Raw genomic sequence first — 22,324 nt, 5'->3', positions numbered from 1 at the left:
ATATTTTGATTTGTGCATATATATTTATGCTTGATAGGTGTTTTTTGTAAATGTGTGCTCTGTATTCCAAATTCATCTCTTGACAATAGAGTTCCTCTTTTCAATGCTGTAGAAATTCACATAATTCCTGTCCCTCTGCCTCACTGTAGAATGTTTAGTGAAAATTCTTTTGGCTTCATTTTTTTTTAATAGGAAGTATGCTTCCAGTTTTCTGTGTAGTGGAACATTATGAAAATTCCATTGAGTATGATTGTAAGGAGGAGCATGCAGAATTCGTGTTGGTAAGAAAGGACATGCTCTTCAACCAACTGATAGAAATGGCATTGCTGTCACTTGGATATTCTCACAGCTCTGCTGCTCAAGCCAAAGGTAAATGATATATTGGAATATTTACCGTTAATAAAATATCACATTGTGTTCACTTTTGAAAAAGAACATTGCAGATTTTATTTTTAGAAATTGCAGCTCTGATATTTTGCTCCTGTGGGTTGTGGCTTTAAAAATTGGCATAATTCAGTTTGGTTTAGTTAACACACATTTTGCTCATGTGGAATGTTGAGGTAGATTTTTTTTTTAAATTACTTCAACTGAATCATTAGTATGCTTATTGACCTTAATAATCTGCTCCACTGAGGATCCACAAGGAAGTGTAGAGCATAGTTGAGCAGATGGACTGTTGAGAGTCAATTTGCATTTATGACTGAATATCTAGTTCTGTTTCTTTTATTCTGTTTCTGATGGTTTTATGGGCTGTAAAGTATCTTTCAATGCCGATTCCCACTGCAGAAGAGAATCTTATCTAGATCGTAAAGCCACTTAGAATTGGTTCAGTGCTACCTTTTTGAAACTTCCTGAAAGTTCGGAAAGTGTGGCTTCATGTATCAGTTCGGTGGATGGGCTTTTTTTTAGTAAAATTTCACAATTTCTTGGTGGGGAGTGCTAAAATAGGATTCTTTTCTGTGACCTTGTCCTTTAGGAAAGTGTACTTTCAATCAGCACAGTAATGCAATGCTCAGGGGCTGGGGACTGGCGGGGTGTGGGGTGGCGGAGGAGAGCCTGAGCCCCATAGGATGAAGTATTGCCTAATCTCTTCTCTGTCTGGTACAGGGCTAATCCAGGTTGGAAAGTGGAATCCAGTTCCACTCTCTTATGTGACAGATGCCCCTGATGCTACAGTAGCAGATATGCTGCAAGATGTGTATCATGTGGTCACATTGAAAATTCAGCTACACAGGTCAGTTGCGTCAGTACCGGTCCCAGGGCATAAACTACTCTTTGCCGACTGTTTTGGTCAGTTTGAATCATCCCTGCTGAACTCCACAATTACCCCTACAGAACATTTCGAAAAGGTCCATCCAGATTTCTTCTATATTACTTTAGCTCTTCTCTGACCCATAGCACGAAGCGGAGGAGAAGTTTGTTATCTCGTAGTTTTTAATTTGTAGGTTTTCTTTGGTACCCCATTTCAAGTGCGCTGCATTTAGTCAATTAAATGATGCATTACAAGAAGGCGTTTTACATAAAGTTTACTTAAGAGAAAAATATTTTGCATATCATGAACAGTGCCATCTGTGTACGTTTTGTGAAAGACTGACTTGTTCACCATTATTGTTGCATTCTATTTCTAAAAATTCAGCTGAACAATAAATGAAAGGGGAAATGCTTAATATATTAATGTTTTTCGTGATCGCTTGTGAGAAGCATTACACCTTAAATTGTCTTACCAAGCGCATCAGAGCAGGAAGGTAGAAGTAACATGAAAAAATAGTCGCCACATGCAGCTGATGTATAATTCATGCATCAATACAGCAGATGTGTTGTATAAAGTAATTAACTAATCGGAACAATCAGGAGACCGAGAGCAATCTCCAGATGCATCTGCTTGATGCGCAAAATGAAATCTGTCTGTCTTAAAGGAATGTTCTGCAGCAGGATGCAATCTTGTAATAATCCCTTTTCTAATCTATGTCTGAAATAGTTGCCCTAAACTAGAAGACTTGCCTCCTGAACAGTGGTCTCACACAACAGTCAGAAATGCTCTGAAGGACTTACTGAAGGATATGAACCAGAGTTCACTGGCCAAGGAATGTCCCCTTTCACAGGTACTTAGCGTAAACATGCAATAAGTAATAAAACATTACGGGTGGTGCCGATTTGAGATTCTGTTACTGCCTTAATCTAAGGCAACTGGTATCTGAAGAGTGGATCTGCCAAAAATGCAAATTGATGTGACCACTTGGCGATCTTTTTCAATATGCTTGATTCATTTTGAATGTGGCTTTTACAGTATTTTCCCTTGGGGTAATTGTGAAGGACTGTTTACACAAAAATCCTGTTCTGCAGAAGACCATTCGAAGTCGTTTCCATCTTCAGTTTTCAGTTGCTTTGATAGCAACTACTTCAGAAGAACAAATGTATTGGTTGGTTGTTGAGACCCTTATTGCTGTAATAGGGCCATTGAATTTCACCTCGGATCATTTTTTTCTTTTGTTTCGCCCAATTTACGAAGCTAGACCGTATATATATCACATACTTAAGTGAAACACAAATAAGGCGCAATAGTATAAACATGGAATTGCTGTCATCAAAACTTCATCTAAAAAGACCCAAAATAGAGTACCTGTGGCTAAAATATTGCTGTTTCGGGATCAAAATGTCCTCAAAACATACTATAAGTGTCCAGGATATTAGGTTTTCAGGTTCAAGATAACATGGTTGAGGACCGCATCACATCCAAAGTGATGCATACTTCCTCTTAGGATCGCTGTACTCTCTGGTTGATTGATTTCCAGCCGGTTCATGTTGGAGTCAATCTGGATGAAGTTTTTTTCAATAGATTTTTAATTGAAGTTTCAGTTCTCCATTGTACAATATCCAGTAATCAGAGATTGTGAGGTGAGACCCAAATCATTTTCCCATTTTAAAGGTTAATTTTTCTATAGAGTAGCTGAAATTTCAGACAGAAATTCTGTTATACTGGAATAAATTAAAATGAGGTATTGCTTTAATTAAAAGTGTCTACTCTCTCTTGTAGAATGGATTGATCCTATAAGTGAATTCTGAATTCTTCTTTGTTTGTCTTTGGTCTACTTTGTTTTTGTTTTGATGGGTTTTGAAAAACTCTGACCACCACTAATCTTTTGACTTAGTCTCCTCTCTCTTTTGAAATGACGCATTGCCGAAGGTATTTTTAGAGTGGAAATAATCAAAAGTATCTCTATAAATTGTAACCATAGCCAATTAGGTTTGTGGATGTATCTTGGATGCCCCTATTAAACAGATATATGAGCTTTTGAACTGTTATTTCGTAGGGATCACCCAAAATGTAATTTAGGCTTTTGCTTTCTTCATTCTGGTATCGATCAGCTTTACTTTTTTGTTTGAAAGCGTTAGAAAGAAACCAAATATAGGTAGCTTGATTTATTTTGATGTGTTATCTAGGTATGGAAAAAGTGGTATAGTCATTTAAAATATTTGAAACTTAGAAGAAACATTTTTGGCGTGTAATTTTCAACCATCTAAATCTTCATTTTTTTCCTACCATTTGGAAGGTTTAGTAACACATTTATTCTGAGCAAGAGTAAATAAACTGAATGCAGTTATGTCAATAGACCAATGATATAGCAAATTTCAATTTGCTCTTACGGGCAAGCTCCGGGTAATACGACAGAGATTCTAGGGGACATACCACAAAGGGTAGTCGAAATTATACATGCCTTGGAAATTACATTTTCAGGCTCAAGATAATATAGTTGAGGAGCATGACACATCTAAGAGATACTTGCTCATAGCGATTTTACTCTCTGATATGCAGGTTTCCTATTGATTCATGTAGGAGTTAGATGGGAAGGTTCACAATGTCCTGGGAGAAGAGAGATCCTGCTTAAAACAGAGCTTTGCTGAATCATGCAATGCAGAGTCCTTGCTTCAGTGTGATCAGTGCTCAAACCTAGACTACTCTCAAAAAAGACCTTTTTTTGGAATGTTTTTTGTTAAGCACTTAACTATGTGCCAGACAATGTTCTAAGCACTGGGGGAGATAGAAATTAATCAGGTTGGACATAGGCCCACTACCAGCATGATCATGAGTAAAACATTGTGTCATTGACATTTGAAAGGTACTAAAATAAAATAAATGCTTTAATCCACTAAGTGCCCTAACAAAACAAGGAAATTGTAGGTTTGTATCGCTGAATTTATTTTTATGCCTTTTTGAGTTAGTAACACCCCTGCATATTTAATTATGAATGTTTCCTACTTGCTTGTTTATTCTTCCCCTTTTCTCTGTCCTTAAGTAGTCTGCTCTAGTACACTAGACTGTTGGTCAGGAGAGGAATACAAATTTGTTTCTCAAGGTCTGATACACTGTTACACTCTAAATTAAGATTTGTAGATTAGGATGTTATGGTGAGGCTCCCATTTGAAATCAGCATGAGTTCAAGGAATGGCTTTATGTGGCATACAATCAAGCATATTAGTCCAGATCACAGAACATTTGGGGAAGAACGGTTGGTCAATACGTTTGTTAAGATAATTCATGTATTTTATCCTATGTCCGTCTCTTGCATATATGCTGAATATTGGGGAAAAATTCCCTTGGGGAATGCAGATCTACATCCTAGATGTAGATTGCATATAATTGGGTGGCATATATCTTACTGGGTTTTCCACGTTCTCCTTTTCACTTCTAATGATGGGAAGGAAATGCCACTGTGGACTCAGAAGGGATTCAAAGGCACATAGACTTAAACCTTACCTTACTGTTATATTGAGTAGAAGCTTGGTTGCAACCAACTTCCAAAACCGGATAACAAAAATCACAGCAAAACGATTTGATTATTAAATGCATTTACTATCCAATTTTATATTTAAAAATGAAGAAATTACCAGGTTGGGAAGATTTTTCAGTTTAAATTATTTTGTCCCTTTTTTAAACTGTCCAGCCAAAAGCTGTGAAAATCAGTAGTAGAGTTGTGTTTGGCTTTCCAAGAAAAAACTGCTTTATGGCCTTCTATACTATACTTTGGGGGCAGTCATGAAGTGTCCCCCTAAAGCAGTTTATTTAGGGCTTCTAAAAAAAGCACCAGAAAGTGGCCAAATTATGTAGGCTCCCAGAGGATATTGAGAAAGCAGTGTAGCCTAGCGGAAAGAGCACAGGCCTGTGAGTCAGGGGACCTGGGTTCTAATTCTGGCTCTGTAACTTAATAATAATAATGTTGGTATTTGTTAAGCGCTTACTATGTGCAGAGCACTGTTCTAAGCGCTGGGGGAGACACGGGGGAATCAGGTTGTCCCACATGGGGCTCACAATCTTAATCCCTATTTTACAGATGAGGTAACTGAGGCCCAGAGAAGTTAAGTGACTTGCCCACAGTCACACAGCTGACAAGTGGCAGAGCTGGGATTCGAACTCATGACCTCTGACTCCAAAGCCCATGCTCTTTTCCACTGAGCCACAACTTGTCTGCTGTGTGACCTTGGGCAAGTCATTTAACTTCTCTGGGCCTCAGTATCTCATCTGTAAAATGGAGATTAAGACTGTGAGTCCTATGTGGGACAGGGACTGTGTCCAACCTGATTAACTTGCATGTACCCCAATGCTTAGTACAGTGCGTAGCACATAGTAAGTGCTTAACAATTCCACTAAAAAAAAAAAATGCCGCTTTCAAGTAATGCCAGCAGATGCAGAGGAAATGCTCACGGGCTACCTTTGTAGAAGCAGCGTGGCTTAGTGGAAAGAGCCTGGGTTTGGGATTCAGAGGTCATGGGTTCTAATCCCAGCTCTGCCACTTGTCTGCTTTGTGACCTTGGGCAACTCCCTTAACTTCTGTGCCTCAGTTCCCCCATCTGTAAAATGGGATTAAGACTGTGAGCCCCATGAGGGACAACCTAATTACCTTGTATCTACCCCAGCACTTAGAACAGTGCTTGGCACATAGTAAGTGCTTAACAAATACCACCAGTATTATTATTATTATTATCTGCCACTTTGCAAATAAAAGTTCAGGAACATACGGTACAGAAATTTGCCCCCTTACTCTGAATGGAAAAAGCGTATTACAGTTTTTGTATTCATTCAAAAATTTCGTTGTTTCTATTTTTTATTTTGAACTTCAAAAAAATTTAAATGCTCATGTACATGAACATACAGTTTTTGGTTGCTCTTGTTACACTGAACTTTTTAGAAATGAAGAGCTTGAGTTTTATAGCAAGAAGCAGAAATGCCCCATGTTTTCCAAAGGGTATATACAAATGGATGTTGTTCATCTGCTGCTTTTTTTTTTGTCCTTTCCATTCTTCATGTTTCTCTTTTTATGGTCATCTCCCTCCTTTTTTCTTTTAATTTTTCACTTTTCCATTTTGGCTATTTATTTGCAAGCATTTCGTTATTTTTGGTGGTTATTGTCTTACCCATTTTTGTGGTTGTCTCTTATTTTCTCTTTACTCTCCTATACTTTCCCAAAGCAGATGCATTTGGGTCCAAGCTCTAATCAGTTTAAACAACCAGAGGACTCTGTAGTAGTCACTTCAAAGTACCTACCCCCTTTTTTGCTTTCTTCACCTTTTTCTGCTATAGTTGGCTCCTGCCTTTCATTGTGTTTTTTTTTTTTCCTGCTCATGATCAGTCCTCTGCTACTAGCTTGCTTTCTTTGCTACCCTTTACTTTGAAATTACAGCCCTGCTTAAAAGACCACCTTCATGAAACAGCAAACTTCTGGGTTATAGGGTAGGTGGTTCAAAGATATCATCGTGACTGACATTTTTGGAAGAAATTCTTGTCTGCTTTTAGCAAAATGCTTTACACGTTGTATCAAATACTATAAAGTTGCAACAACTATTAAGTACAGTGAAGTAGAGGTAGAGGCTGAAGAGAAAAGCAGTATCATCATAATAATAATGGTACTTGTTAAGTGCTTACTATGTGCTAAGTACTGTTCTAAATACTGGACTGACCCCTACAAGTATATCCACAACCATTTCTTCCTACGGTGAATCTACTTGGGCCAGTTTATGGATTGTGTGATACCAAAACAGAGTCTTGCTGTGAGAAGAGTGGCACTTAATTCTCACAATATATAATATCGTGATCACTAATTTTTAATGTTAAGAGCCGCACTTGGGACTTTTGAAAACACAAAAAAGTATCCAATCCAAAAACTCCAAGCCATCCACAAAATGATGAGTATCATTTTTACCAAAGAATCAGAAAGTATTTCTTCCTGTCATGACTGGATGTTCAGATTCTGAAATTTTCACATCTCTCCTATTAATCCCCCAAATCCCAAGCAGCATCTTTTCTGTCCTTAGCGATATCGGCTGAGGCAGAGAATCTATCAGTGCTGTTTGGCACATAGTAAGTGCTTAACAAATACCATAATTATTATTGTTATTATTATGTGCTTGAGTTGTTTATGCTGTAGTAATGATGTTTTGCTCTGAGCCATCCACACTGTCTCTCATACTTTCCTACACTCAGTGATACACATTATGATAGGGCTGGGTAGGGCTGGGTAGAGACTACAGGTGCTGTCTGTTCACAGAAGAAAATAGCTCTGTGCCTTAAAAAGTAGCCACCACCACTGTGCCTTCACCTATTTGGTAAGTCATTGTTGGGTATGATAATCAGAGTAGCTCTGTAAGGAGTAGGGGAGGATCTGAGTTACCTACTTTGGAAGTCCATCTTTTCTATTTTGTGCCAAAAAACAATAGCTTATTCTAGTGAAGGGTCCAGACTTTACTCACTGGCTATATCACTAAGCAAAGGATGGTGATATAGAAACTACTCAATGTGAAAATAACTTTTTTATTTGCCCTTTTTTAATGTGTTTTTTTAACCTACCTACCTAGGTTGAACCTTGACTTTAAAAGCTTTGAGCACTCCAGGAAAAGATTTTGTATAGGCCAGAGATAGTTATCTTTCAGAGCTTTTTACCAGCCCTTATGACAAATTACTAAAAATATTCCATCTCTACTAATTTTCAACATCATCATTAGTATTGATATATTGTGCAAAACACTGTATGTAACACAGTAACGTAACTAAAGATACCACATATATGTACTATGATCAAGTATTTTAGAATAAAAGGCTCCAGTTGGGGCAAAGGGTAAGTATTCTTTTGATACCTTCTTTATCTGTCAACAGTAGTTGATTACAAAGCATTAAGAAGACAAGGTACCAGAGATATCAAAAGGGGAAGATGAGTTAAATGTCATAGAGGACTCCTAGAACACTACCTACAGACAGATGCATATAAACAGGATTGGGTGAGGTGGGGGAGCAACTTCTATATTAGGCCAAAGTGCAGAGATAGGATTCAAATATCAAGTGTAGGTTAAGGGAGGCACTGTTGAAGCCTTCAAAATCTTGAGTATGTGGGCAGCGGGTGATTAGTGATCTGTTCATATCTGAAGAAACACTGCAGCTTGGGGGTACTAAGTTCAAGATTTAACGAAAGGAAAATCATTCACAAAGTGGTTAGTATGTGGAATTCATTACCCTAGTAAATTGTGTAGGTGGGAAATATCAATAAGTTTAGAAGGGTTGGAAAACTTCATGTATGATGATTTAATAGAGGGAAAACTGGGGAGGTTAGTAGCCAGAACCATAATGATGGGCATCAAAGAGAGTAACCACCCTCTTCCTCCAATCATCCTTTAATGTGATGGTCAGAAAGAGAATGCTGAGTTGATTGCATACTGACCTCCCTGGTATTAACTTTTTATATTAAAATACATATGAAAACAAAATAGCAAAAATATATAAATACACTTTGCAGAACACTATTCTAAGTGCTTGGGAGAGAATAATACAAGAGAGTTGGTAGACTTGATCCCTGCCTTCAGGGAGCATTCAATTTAGAGGAGGAGACAGATATCAAAGATAGGGGAGGCAATGATGTATTAAGGTTGTGTACAGGGTTGAGTGACAAGAGCAAGGGCTTGGGAGTCAGAGGATGTGGGCTCTAATCCCAGGTCCCCTCCTTGTCTGCTGTGTGACCTTGGGCAAGTCACTTAACTTCTCTATGCTTGCTATCTCATCTGTAAAATGAGGATTAAGACTGTGAGCCCCATGTGGGACAACCTGATTATCTTGTATCTACCGCAGCACGTAGAACAGTGCTTGGCAAACAGTAAGCGCCTAACAAGTACTACTATTATTATTATTATTATTATTCTAGTGCAGTGAGGTTTGGGAGTGTGGTATCAAAGTACTTAAGGAGTTTAGATCGAAGTGCTTAGGTGATGCGGATGAGAAAGCTAGTAGGATAGGAAAATGAGAGGTTAGTCAGGAAAGACTTCTCAGAGGAGATATAATTTCAGTAGCACTTTGCAGATGGGGAGAGTGGTGGTTTGTCCAGTTTGAAAGGAGGAGAAGTTCCTATAGGAGGGAGCATGTGTAAGTGGGTTGGTATTAAAAGAGGAAAGTGTGCAGGCTGGGTTGTAGTGGGTGAAAAGCATGCTTGGGTTGGAGGGGACGAGCTGATTAAGGCAATGGAAAAGAGGTTCTATACTTACCGAGATGGAGGCTTTTGAGGAGGGAGAAGACATGCAGAAGAGCTTTTTAGAAAAATGATCCAGACAGCAGATTGAGGTGTAGACTAGAGTGAAGGGAGGCTTAAGGCAGGCAAGTCAGCAAGGAGGTGGGATATGATGGGTGCTTGGAGTAGTGACATAGTAGTTTAGATGGAGAGGGAGGGGTGAGTTGGTGAGGTGCAGTAAAGGTAGAATTGGCAGGAGTTGGCGTCAGCCTGGTTATGCGGGTTGAATGAGACATGAGTCGAGGATAATGCCAAGATTACGGGTTTATGAGATGGTGGTGGTGTCAACAGAGATGGGAAAGTCCTGGAGAGGAGTGGGTTTGGGTGGGAAGAAAAAAATGCCAAAATGCGTTTTCATTACACATTTTGGATAGAACTCTGTTAGGAAATTAGATAGTGTTCTTCCAACAATGCCAGTGCAAGCCTATTTTAGTTTCGGCACAATGTGGTATTGGAAGAAATGGTTTGCGCATGTCACATTTTGTGGCATTGGACACAGAAAAGTGTTATTGCTTAAATTTTCCTTTACCAGAGACTTTTCAAGATTGCACCCTCCACATTGTAGAAATGGGTATGTAGGAAAACTACAAAAGAGCTGAGGAATGGTTTATCTATGTGGAATGACCAAGTGGGATTAATCTGGATGGATTCCATGAAGGAAATGAATTTTTAATAGTTTTGGAAAAGGGGAAAGACATAGTTTAGTGAAAAGGTGGGTGGACACAGGCAGATGGGAGGGAAAGTAAGGCCTTTCCAAATTCTTAATTATATGTGTGCAGTTTCACACTTTTCAAAAGCTCTAAGTAAACTTAAAAGGTGAAGATACCTTAGCAACTGAGGCCAAAATTTCTTTCTCATTTTCATAAGCATCAGTTGACAGCTCCAATAAAACATCAGAAATTTAAGTTCTAAGCAGGTCTTTATAATTGTTTAACTTCATTCATTTTTACTTAGGCTATTTTAAATATGACTTGAACTGAAATTTATTAGTGCAAGGAGATAACCAACTAGGAAGAGTCTGTGTGAAGCAGTGTTTCCTTGTAGAGAGAACATGGACCCGGATTCTAATTCCGGCTCTACCACATGCCTGCTGTTTGATCTTGGGTATGTTATTCAAACTCTCAGTTTCTCACTTTCCTCATCCATAAAATGGGAATTCAGTGCTTTTTCACCCTTCCCCTTAGACTGTCTGATTGTATTTTATCTACTTAATACTTAGTACAGTGCTTGGCACATAGTAAGCGCTTAAATACCACAATTATCATTATAGAATACGGTCATTTCTGCCATACACGTGTTTTTGCTATATGAATGCTACGCAACTGGCTGAATGCAACATGATCCACAAGTTGGTTCAAGTAGATACAGTGTCAGAAGAAGTGTTTTTGTTCATGGCAGTCAAGGAGATACTAGTATTTCTGTAGTACCAGGTTCTTTAGGAACACACTTCCCATGTTATAGGACAACTGACTAATAAAATTGGAGTTTTGGAGTAAACATGGCCCAACAACAACTTAAAATGCTGTTTTTTAAAATTGTAATAATAATAGTAATTGTGGTATTTGTTAAGCGCTTACTATATGCCAAGCACTGTTCTAAGCACTGGAGTAGATACAAGGCAATCAGGCTGGATACAGTCCCAGTCCCTCACGGAGCTCAGAGTCTCCATATCCATTTTCCAGTTGAGGCAACCGAGGCCCAGAGAAGTGAAGTGACTTGCCCACGGTCACACAGCAAACCTGGGGCAGAGCTGGGATTAGAACCCGTGACCTCTGACTCCCAGATCTGTGCTCTTTCTACTAGGCCATGCTGCTTCACCCTTGTATCAGATAGAGACTGCAGGTTCTCACCTACTATCAATTCCAGTTATCATTAGTACTCAAAGACTACTTCTAACCCCAACCAAAATTTACACTTGTAGCATAACAAAACAAAAAAAATCAGTTTTACAGGTGTTTCCTGGGCCTGACTCTTTATTCACTACTTTTAGAATTTTCAGGTTGGGTTTCATATGGTTGGATCCTATTTTGCTATACTTTAAGGTGGTAACTAGTCAATACACATCTCTATGTAATGTCAGGTCTGCAAGGAAAGTGGATGTTTTTTTAAATCCATTGAAAACTAGTTAAATGTAGAATACTATAAGAATATAAACAGCGTAAGAGAGGCCTTTAACGTAACATAAGAGAGTTATTCAGTCACTTTGCTCCCTGGCTTTGGAGCTCATTGCCAATTGAAGTAAGGAATGCTCTGACTGCTGGGACTTTTAAATCTAGACTTACAAGTTATTTGTTCTGTTTAGCATTTTTAAATGATTCTATTAGGAATTGTATGTGCTTCAGTTTTAATTTTAACACATAATGATTGTAAAGCACCATGGGATGCTTGCAGGAAGGGCGCTATAGAACTACTAGATTGAACAGTGTTGTGTTATAGTCTGTGGGATTATTACTGGATAATAGAATTTCACTGTGGCCAACACAGATAGAATAACTGAATTTAGAAGACATTAATTTAGTAGTTTTACTTGTTTCCTCTCTTCTTTATAAACCTTACCTATATGCTTTCTTTCATAGTCACTTGTAGTAACCTAAACTCCCATGGCTAGTTCCTTGAAAGACCCTAACCTGCAAAAGGGTTCACATTAACCTTCTGTGTAGGTCTTCTGGTAGAGTAAAGGAAGCGGTCAACCTACATTCCCTGAAAAGGTTTGTGTTTAAAAAACTAATATGTGTTTATAAGCATCGTGATTTTTAAAAGAGTTTATGAACAATTAAGGTGGTCAGTTCTTAGAAACCACACAGATCTTAAATCAGCTTCTTGAAAATCTTCACACATCAGATATAAATTATTTTTTTCAAATAAAACTCATTGAAGTACTTTATTACTGTTCAGTAACAACCAGTAATTATAGTTGTCTGGTTTTCAATCTGAGTATCTTGCTGACCTCTCTGAGTGATCCAAAGTATAGATATGTATATGTGCGTATCAGTAGTATTTATGGAGCACTTACTGTGTGTGTTCAGAGCCCTGTACTAAGCACTTGGGAGAGGATAATACGACAGAGGTGGTAGACACATACATGCCCTGTCCGTAAGGCGTTTACAGTCTAGAGGGGGAGACAGACCTTTAAATTAAGGAGATATACATAAGCGCTGTAGGGCTGAACATGGGATGAATATTAAGTGATGAATAACAAGGTTATGGATCCAAATGCGTAGTCAGTGCTGAAGGGACAGGGAGTAGGGGAGATGAGGGCTTAGTCGGGGAAGGCCTCTTAGAAGAGATGTCATTTTAATAAGGCTATAAAGGTGGGAAGATTGAGTTATAGTGAGCTGGTTGGTGTTAGAGGAGTGAAGTGTGTGGGCTGGGTTGTAGTAGGAAATCAGCAAGGTATGGTCGGAGGGGCGAGGTGACTGAGTGCTTTAAAGCCAGTGACAAGAACTTTCTGTCTAATGAGGAGGTAGATGGGCAACCACTTGAGGAGTGGGAGACGTGGCCTGAATGAACATTTTTTTAGAAAAATGATCCAGGAAACAGTGAAGTAAGGATGAGAGTGGGGAGAGACAGGAGGCAGAAAAGGCAACAAGGTGGCTCAAGGAGTAACCAAGGTGAGATCAGCAGAGTAACAATTTAAGTGGAGGAGAAAGGATGGATTTTAGAAGTATAGCCCTGAAAGAAGTAAAAGCCCTGATTTAAACTTCTTGCCAACTATAAATTGAAAACTAGACCATTCATTGGAAGGATAAATCAATACAAAATAAGTAGATAAATTCATGGGTGTTTGACAGCTGATAGGGCATGGCTGGGAAGGTTTCCTGATAGAAAATACTTAAGGAAGGCTTTAAAAGAAACGGAGGGGTGAAACAGAAGACAGTGTGCATTTCCAGACCCGTGTAATAAAGGCAGGAGCATTGGCTAAGAAATGGGAGAGCTTAGAGAAGAGGTCAGTTAGGAGTTAGGTCTGGAAGATAAGAGCTGGATTGCTGTTAGCGAAGTGAGCCTATAGTAGGGATCCTTGAAACCAATACTCAGGAATTGTTTTTTAAATGAGAAGCAATGAGACTCCATTGGAGAATTTTGAGGAGAAAAATGAGGTGGTCCAGTAGTTGTTTAATAAAGATAGGTGTGCAGGGGATATTTGGATTTTGTTTCTAGTGGAAAAAAAAATCTGGTATTTGTGTAGAAATATCACTTATTCTCCCTGAGTTTTTTCACCCATTTTTGTTATTGAAGGGATCAACCTCAATATACTCCTGGAGAAAAATTTAATAAAATAAAAGATAGTACTTCCTTTTTCTTGAGAAAATATTACTGAGGTTTGCAAAGTTTCCCAAAACTCAGACCTGTAAAAAATATTTTCAGTTTCTCTGGTTTGCAGTCTCTTGTGAATATTAGCAGTGTCAATCCATTCCTTTCAGACTTGTCACCTAATTCCCTTTGGGTCCAGAGCAAGTGGGTCTGCTTTTATGTACCTGGCAATGCTGTTATTAATGAAACTCAGTAAATGGAAGAAATGTAAAGGAAAATATGCAATTCTTCTTCCCTTTGTGATCAGTTTCAATCTGGCAAGCATTTGCAGCATGTTTAAGTGTGTGTGACCAGCAAATTATCCTATTTGGATTTTTTTGCCACCTTGTATCTTTGTAACTTTAATTTTGTAACTTTGTAATTTTAACTTTGTAAATCCATCAAAATACCTTTTCCTTTTCCTCTTGTATTTTGGTTGAGTATGATTCTTTTAAATTGCAAAGAACAAACAATATCTGCAAATATTCTCTGACTTTCTCACTCATTGCCATTTATTTTGTAGGTGAATAGTCATTCATTCAGTCATATTTATTGAATGCTCACTGTGTGCAGAGCACTGTACTAAGCACTTGGAAAGTAAAGTTCAACAATAAAGAGAGAGAATCCCTGTCCACACAGGGCTCACAGTATATTGTGTGTGCCCCTTAGCCCATTTGTTGACTAGGAAAAAAAAAGTTGCTGATGGATCAAGTGCAAAATGTGGCCCTTTGGGTTTAAGTTCATATTCCCTGTTTCTTCTCCAAATGCCGTTTTTTGCCCTAACATTAGTAGCGTTTATCATCTATTTAAGTTAAGTACCAGATTTAGGATCTGGAAAATGTAATAGTTTGAACTTCAACAGGTGAATGGATTTATTATTAAAGAACTACAAAAGCCTTCCTTTACTGCAAAACTAAACTGATTGTGTTTTATTTTCTCATTGCATGTTAGACTGGATAAAAAAAAACCCTCATAATTAAAATTTTACTTCCTCTAATACAATATTAAGAAATTACTTTCTTAATAGACAGACAGACATTAATATAAATAGTAAATTACAATAATACAAATATGTCAGGATGAAATAGATGGATAAATACTAGCCAACTCTTAAACTGAATAGCCATTCCTCCTACATACCATGCCAATTAACTGTTGTAGTCATTTGACATTAGAAGGGCCATTCCTTAGAATCTAATGGAGGTAGAGAAATTGTTGGGAATTTTTCATAGAATTGTACTGCTTTTAGCTTGTTTTTACTATTTCATATAGGACATATAGGACATTGTAAACAAAATCCTTCTTTCGATTGATCTCATAGGTTTTTTTTTTACTGTACCACTTGTAGTGTCGTTATCTCAAGGATATGTGTTAAGGCTGCTATTTTAAGAATCTGGTGTCACAAGACAGCCAAAATTTAGAACTGAATGGCAACCTAAGTTGAAATTGTCTTCTCTGTGTATGCCCGGCTGCTGAATATGCTGTGTTTGCACTTCCCAAGACTGTAGTTTAGAAAAGCAGTAAATGATCAAAAAGCAAAGATTTTGGGATTCCACAGGCTACCTGGACAAGTAGAATATTGCACTGAGAATGTCTTGCAACTTGGTTTTCATCAAGTCCAAGCCAGCCCTTTACCCAAATAATGGATGGAACACACCCAGTAATGTCCATAGTCTATCGTGAAAAGTGTACAGACTTCTCTGAGACTGTTATAATTCCTTTGATATCATTTTTGACATTTTCATAGAAGCCATCCCTACATTAAATCCATGTATGGCTATAAATGGAACTGGATTGAGTGTTACCCTATATGACATTTTTACAGAACTGAGTCCTCAGCAATGTGTGATTTACCATGCCAGATCTCTTCTTTGCAAAGATGTGTACTCACAAGTGGGCTGGGGGGGACAGAGAAAGTGAAAACACCTTAAACTCAGGGCTGAAAACTTGGTTTCTCAGGGAAAAAAAAATTCAAGCCTGTAGTTTGACCAATTGTTCAGTAAATGATCATTTTATTGAGAATTATAAGAAGGTGCTTAACACCTTCGTGCCATTACTATAATACATTAAAAGGTTACTGTCAAGATTAGTGTTCTGTTCTGAAAATCAACTGTAATGGTTTATGGACCTCACTGTCTTAGAATACTAGGAACGAATAAGATTTTTATTTAATTTACCAATGGAGATATCTAAATTTTTATTGGGCTTTATTGAAGAGCTTGGCAGTAGTAAATTTTTCTTTTAAAAATTATGAAGAAAATGTACAAATGCTTCACACTTATGGTAAACCAAATTTAACAGATGTAGATTATATACAAGACAAAGCTGTGAAAACAGCCAGTGTCAAAATAGTATAGAATTATAACTTACATAGGGTTCTTGTTTTTTTATGCTTGCTTTCTAGAATACTCTGATTCAAAACGCACATTCCTTCCTACAGAAAAATTTCAGATTCTTAGTTAAAATTAATTAGCATTCAGAAACCAGATAGCATGTTTTTGGGTATTCATGAGATCTCTGGAAAAAAAATGTTTTTAACTTGTAGAAATGTGTTGCAACACACAGATGGGAAGAAAAAGAAAAAAAAAACCTCTTTAGCAAGCACTGTGTGTAAAAGGAATATTACATTTTGCACGCTCCTGATTACCCTGTGTAAACAGTTTTTGACATCTGTCTTTATAGTTTTCGAGGAGAGGAAGACTTTGTTAAAAGAATCATTTTTATACAGCAGTCACCATTTCAGTTTTGCTTTACCTGTATTATGAAAGCAGATGGTCTGCATGTCTTTTGAATATTTATAACTATCAAAAACAATCTCTTGCTATTCACCCTTAGGCTTATGAGATGTCAGGACTGTTCTGGTTGAAAAAAAATCATCTTGGGTGTTTACAGAAAGAGGATTACATTAAGCTGAAATGACTATACATTTTCCAGTTTAATATTTGTCCATCAGCTGTTTAATCGTATTTAGATAATTGTGTAAATAAGTTGTTGCAGCCCTTGCCCTCTCCCCTGATCGAGCTTGGAAGCTTTTAAAAAGCAGGGAACAACTGTTTTGTAAATGCTTTTGTATTTCTAGTCAAATAATCAGCAAACCCCAAGTTTTTGTAAAACACACCATAGTGCAGACGTAGAGACAAAAAAACCTCCAGAATCTGGCTCATCTAAATTATTGATTGGAGCTGCTTATGGGGAGTTCTGTGGCTATTAGCCTATAAGTGCATATTTGTCCTGAAAAATTATGTCAGTGCAAATATCATTTTAAGAGAGTGTCCACCCTTTCATTCTATGTGAAAAATTTAAGGTTATTTTGGAGAAACTTGTGGGACAGTGGGGGTTAATTGTTTTTGACTAGAAGCTGAGCAATCACTGATAACAGATTTTTCTGTGGTTGGTTGATTTGGCAGAAAAGCATGAACAGTTTTGGTTTAGTTGATTGAATAACCTGATTAACATTGTTTTTGTTTTTTTGTTAAAAGGACAACACAACATTTACAGTTATAATCCACCCCACCTTCTTTTTTTACCTTGTTGAGAAACCTTCTGGTTGAAAGTGAATAATAATATCCCTATGAAAGCATCACCACTGGTTATTGAATGACTAATCAGACTTAAATGATAATCCAATGTCTCCTCTACTTTTCCAAAAATATTATCAGTAGATTTAAGCATCATGCCTGCCTCCTACAGAAAATTCTAGCATGCAATTTAAAAAAAAAAAACAGTATTCTGAGAAATGCAAATTAATTCCTTAAAAAAAACTGATGATATTCAGTAGTTTAGAGTTGTTTCATCACATATTCTAGCTGTATCTAAATTGCACCCTGGAAAAATTCAATCCTTACTTCCAAACAGGTAGGCTATAAAAGGTATTTGATCAGGAAAACCCAGGCTATGGCCAATGGTGTCATGCTAGGCTATTGGGGTTTTGTGAAAATGGCTCTTTCAGTTATCAGATCAAACTTCATCAGGTTCTCTTAAAGAACCATTACTTCTCATAGGACTAGCTGCTTTATGAATTTGGTCCCCTGGTTAAGTTTTGGGAGTGACATTGGGATATGGGACCTATGACCAACTTATGCAGTCTATCAATTTTATTTCACAGAAAGTGAAAGCTGAGTCCAGATCTATGGTGAGTATATTATTGATGCACTTGAATTTGACATTTCAACTGACTGCATATTTGTGTGAACTAATTTTCCTCAGAGTACCTACATTTTATGAACAGGCTCAGTACATAGAAACTAGTGAATGTAGAAATGGGCTGTGGATGTATTTTCCTCAACAGAATGCTTAGTTGGAACCATCCTGTGGCTTAGCTTTCTCCTTCAGAGATCTTGTGTTCCTGTTTCTTGCACAACAATGAGTGATTGAGTTATCCTGGGACCTGAAAATGTTTCTAAAGAAAGATCATTGAACAGGTGCAGTGAAAAACAAAGATATATTAAAAGAACTGTTCACTTTGAACTTTAGAGAAGACTTATTTGATGAGGCTTTTTTAGGAATGGTTTGTGGCTTGGTATTACCAAATGGCAGTGAGATTCTTAAAGCGGTAGCAATAAGAATGCAAAGTTGGATATGATGAACATTAGATTTTCTCTGGTGACTTGCTGAGCTAATAAGGTATTAATGTTGACCAAAGCTGATGCTACAGGTGAATTAGGTGCTAAACAGCTAATTTTTAACGAAAATTTGAGATATGGGTATTCTGGCTGGATTATTTACAGGGTTGTTCATGACACCTTTCAGAGTGCATTTATTAAAAAGGAAATTTCATTTGGTGAAAATGTTTGAATGTACCTCACTCAAAGGCGAGATGAAGTTGTTTATTATTTCTAAAGCTTTCTAAAACTAAAATGTAGGAAGATCTTCAATATAAAAACATAAGGCAGTAAGATGAAAGCTCTCATACAAAGTTCGCTCTTTACTTCTGTCACATAATTATATGAACTGAACATTTGTCCCAATATAAATATAGGGTTATATTCCAAAATGGGCTTCAGATTTTGTGTTATGTAATGTGGTAGTATACACATAACAATGTATAAAAAAAGTATACAAAATTATAGGCTAGATTGAAAAGTTAGGAATTGTCAGTACCAGCCTTCCTGAAAACGCTCTGCATGTAGGTATTCCATACCAAACTTGAGAAAATTGTGACATGTAATTCTATCTAAATAATAGTGTGCAGAAATGCCTATTTGAATCTGGGGGGAAAAAAAACTAAAATGATTGCTTTGTGTGTATGATGGTGGTGGTCCTTTTATTCAGATTTGTGAAGGCTGTGGAAGGATATGAGCTGTCATCCATAAGGGGAATCAACATTATCTATCAGAGGTTTGAGGCCATGGTTTTATTAGTGTCTGGCTATCGATCCCATTATTACAAAAGAAATAGGCTTGATTGAATCTGTTAACCGGTTCATGAAATCCTTTGGCTATAGTTTTGGCAAACTTAGATAAGGATATTTTACACTGTTGATTGCAGTAGGATCTTAGTTAAATTATAAATTATCTAAATAATAAAATTCAGTTGTAGGGTACTTCTTTAGTGGAGTGAAAATGTGGAAATGTCATGCAGTAATGTCCGATGAAAAGCTCTGAACTCCTAGTAGAATCTCTGATGGGCATAATTCACAATGAAAACATGCTGTCGTAAAGCAGCTTTAGGAATAATGGAATTTAACTATTACTTAAAGAGATGTGTGTGTTTTATAAAATTAATGCTGCTAATGTGTCTCTTGAGAAGCAATACACAGAATCACACTATTTTAGATAAAAATATTTGGTACCTAAGTTTTCAAACTGGCCTTTATGGTTTCAAACTATACTTAGGACAGTGGTCCTAGTCTGTGAAATTATTTCACCATAGCCCAGCTTCAGTTAAACTTTAAAATATAAGTTTTTATACGTAAGGTGGAGAAAGAGTAACTAATTGCTTTTTAAGACTTGATGAAAAATGCATTCAATTATCACCTTTCCCTCGCCACGATAAAATATGGGTATTTTAAACACGGGTCAATTGAGAAAAATTACGTGATCAAGACTTTAAGTATTTAACATTTGTCGTTCAGTTAGTGGTGATCGTTCTTCACTTTTCTATGTTTTAAATTAGGGTTTTGCTTTCAAAGAATTGATACCTTCCACCCTATGGTCCATTTTATTTCTTGAAGCATCTCTGATAATTTAGCAGGCATAAATATCTATATTTTAGGGATTTTAATGATAAGTTTGAAATTACTAAATTATACTTTTTTTAATTGAAATGAAACTGATGGTAAAATAACTTTTCCTCTTTGCAGTGGTTTATTATGAATATTCTAAGTGCCTTGTTAAATTAAGTCACTCTGTCCTTGAACTGTGAAACTATAATCTTATCATCCCCATTAGTTTAGTTCTTATCTTTGTGAAATAAAAAATGACAGGTGCACACTATAGTCTTGTTTTCTTATAGTAACAAGTAGAACTAAGGTTTTGGAGGCAGTCTGGAAGTTTCCCAGGACCTGAATTACATAGCACTTGTGGAGCTAAGGGATCCTGAAGAAGTTTGTCTCCTGGCTGAGAGCTTTGTCCTTGATGGAGAAGATTGTCTTGAGTAGGAAAAGGAATTATTATTAAGTGCTTGCTATATGAAAAGCACTGTACTAAATGCTCAGAAAGAATTACGAGGACGAGAATTACTGTCCTTATCCCTGAAGGGGCCCACAATCTCAAAAGAATGGGTTGTTTGAGTTGGAAGACTTTTTTACGTACATTTTTGATATCCTGTTTTAATTTCAATATGTTGAAGTCTCTGGTTGTGTTAAAAATTTCAGATGGTATTCAACTGATATCAACAATTGAAATAATTTCTGTTTTCCAACCTCTGCTTTTACGTATTTAAAATGGTTTTTTTTTCCCCTTTTCATTCAGAGTATGATTTCTTCCATTGTGAACAGCACTTACTATGCAAATGTCTCAGCAGCAAAATGTCAAGAATTTGGAAGGTGGTATAAACATTTCAAGAAGACAAAAGATATGATGGGTAAGCAAAAACAGTTGCTACATCCCATTGCATGTTGTGTTGGGGTGTATCACAGTCGTATCTAAAGCCAGGTATTTTGATTGCCCAATTAGAGATCAATTTAGCATGTTTCTTTTTTTTGGGATATGAGTATAATGAGATAATTAAATTCAATAAATGTTTGTGTTTAAATCAGCCAAAGTGACTTGGTTGTCAGACATGTAGGAAATCATGCAATGAGAGAGGAAACTGTCATTTTGTAACATTTCAGTAAAGACCTAACAAGGTCTTGAATCACTAATATTAGAAGTGATTTCTATAAATGTTAAGCATTGCTTTTTGATATGAAATTGCATATTTTTACAATCACTTTTACAAGCAATAATTGAGGTATTTCATTAGTCCATAAGCAGGTAGATGAGTACACTAGTTGTCTTCATCCCAGTTACCACTACTCCTCCCCACCCCCCAAAAACAATGATTGGGTTAATACATACATTCATTCCTTTCCAAAAGCCTTCCTAAATTGAAGTGGTTTTAGCACAACATAAAAAACGTCTATTATATAGCAATAAAAGGATAAATTTAAAACTGCTTTTAAAAATTACAGGGGTAAGCCATGTGCTTTTGCTGTACATAAGCTTTGGTTTATGACAGTTCCTTCTAGTGAAGTTGTTAAAGTATTCACAAAAGCAAACATAATTAAGGTTATGTTTTGATTTCCATTAAAACCCTCTGCTTTCACTCACTCGTAACCTTCCAAATATTGTCTTTGAAAATGCTACCACTGTCAGGGAAGTGATATTAAAACATCTTTAGATATTGTACTCTGTTTTTAATCTATTTCTTTAAATCTTCAGGACATGTAACAATATCATTCATGTAGCAACAATAATAACATTAATAATTTTCCTAAGGTTTTAGGAAGCAAGGGAGAGAATCTAATTTTGACTGAATGTTGAGGATGTTTTAGCTTTTAGTATTTGAAGAAAAACCATCCATCTCCCAAAACTGATTCCTTGCCTTTTATAGCTTAAGGCTGTAATGAAGACAATGCATCACTTTTGTGATAATTGCTTGAATTACTATTCTGTGTGAATGGCCCACTTGGGCTGATCTTTGCATTCAGTTGTGGAAATAGGTTTCTTCCTGCTTCCTCCACTCTCCCTCCTCCCCCAATTCTAGTTTGTTTGCATATATTAATAACTTTAGGGAAAAAAAAGATACATTTCTGAACTGTAAAGTTTGACTCGTGGTAATGAGGAATAACAGTTAAGATTGAGAGCTTGGTAATGGAGGTGGGGGTGTGAGGGGAGAATCGTCTATGAGGCTGCCCATCCAATTGGAAAATTTGTCCTGATTTTGGGGAGGGAGGGACAAGAGGTGTCATCATCATTTACTTAGAGGATCTGTTTTCCTTCAAAACCACCCTTTCTGGTGAGTGAGTTGACCAGTTTTTGGAGGACCTCAGGGCTCTATGAGGGTACCTG

At 37.0% G+C, this 22,324-nt stretch overlaps 1 protein-coding gene across 8 annotated transcripts in view; it reads left to right on the top strand.

The window, feature by feature from the left end:
• SATB1 (SATB homeobox 1) overlaps positions 1-22,324 on the top strand; it is a 103,026-nt gene that overhangs the window by 28,657 nt on the left and 52,045 nt on the right. For all 8 annotated transcript variants that reach the window (XM_029071305.2, XM_029071304.2, XM_007667433.4 and 5 more), the window contains exons 3-6: positions 193-369; positions 1,108-1,234; positions 1,979-2,102; positions 20,744-20,855. In XM_029071305.2, coding sequence (XP_028927138.1) covers positions 193-369; positions 1,108-1,234; positions 1,979-2,102; positions 20,744-20,855 — 540 coding nt within the window. The remainder of the gene's footprint in view (positions 1-192; positions 370-1,107; positions 1,235-1,978; positions 2,103-20,743; positions 20,856-22,324) is intronic.

Source organism: Ornithorhynchus anatinus, chromosome 8, assembly GCF_004115215.2.
Source record: "Ornithorhynchus anatinus isolate Pmale09 chromosome 8, mOrnAna1.pri.v4, whole genome shotgun sequence".
In the NCBI taxonomy this organism is placed as follows: Eukaryota; Metazoa; Chordata; class Mammalia; order Monotremata; family Ornithorhynchidae; genus Ornithorhynchus; species Ornithorhynchus anatinus.
The sequence above is the reverse complement of the archived record's forward strand: the minus strand, read 5'-3'. Positions and strand labels throughout refer to the sequence as shown.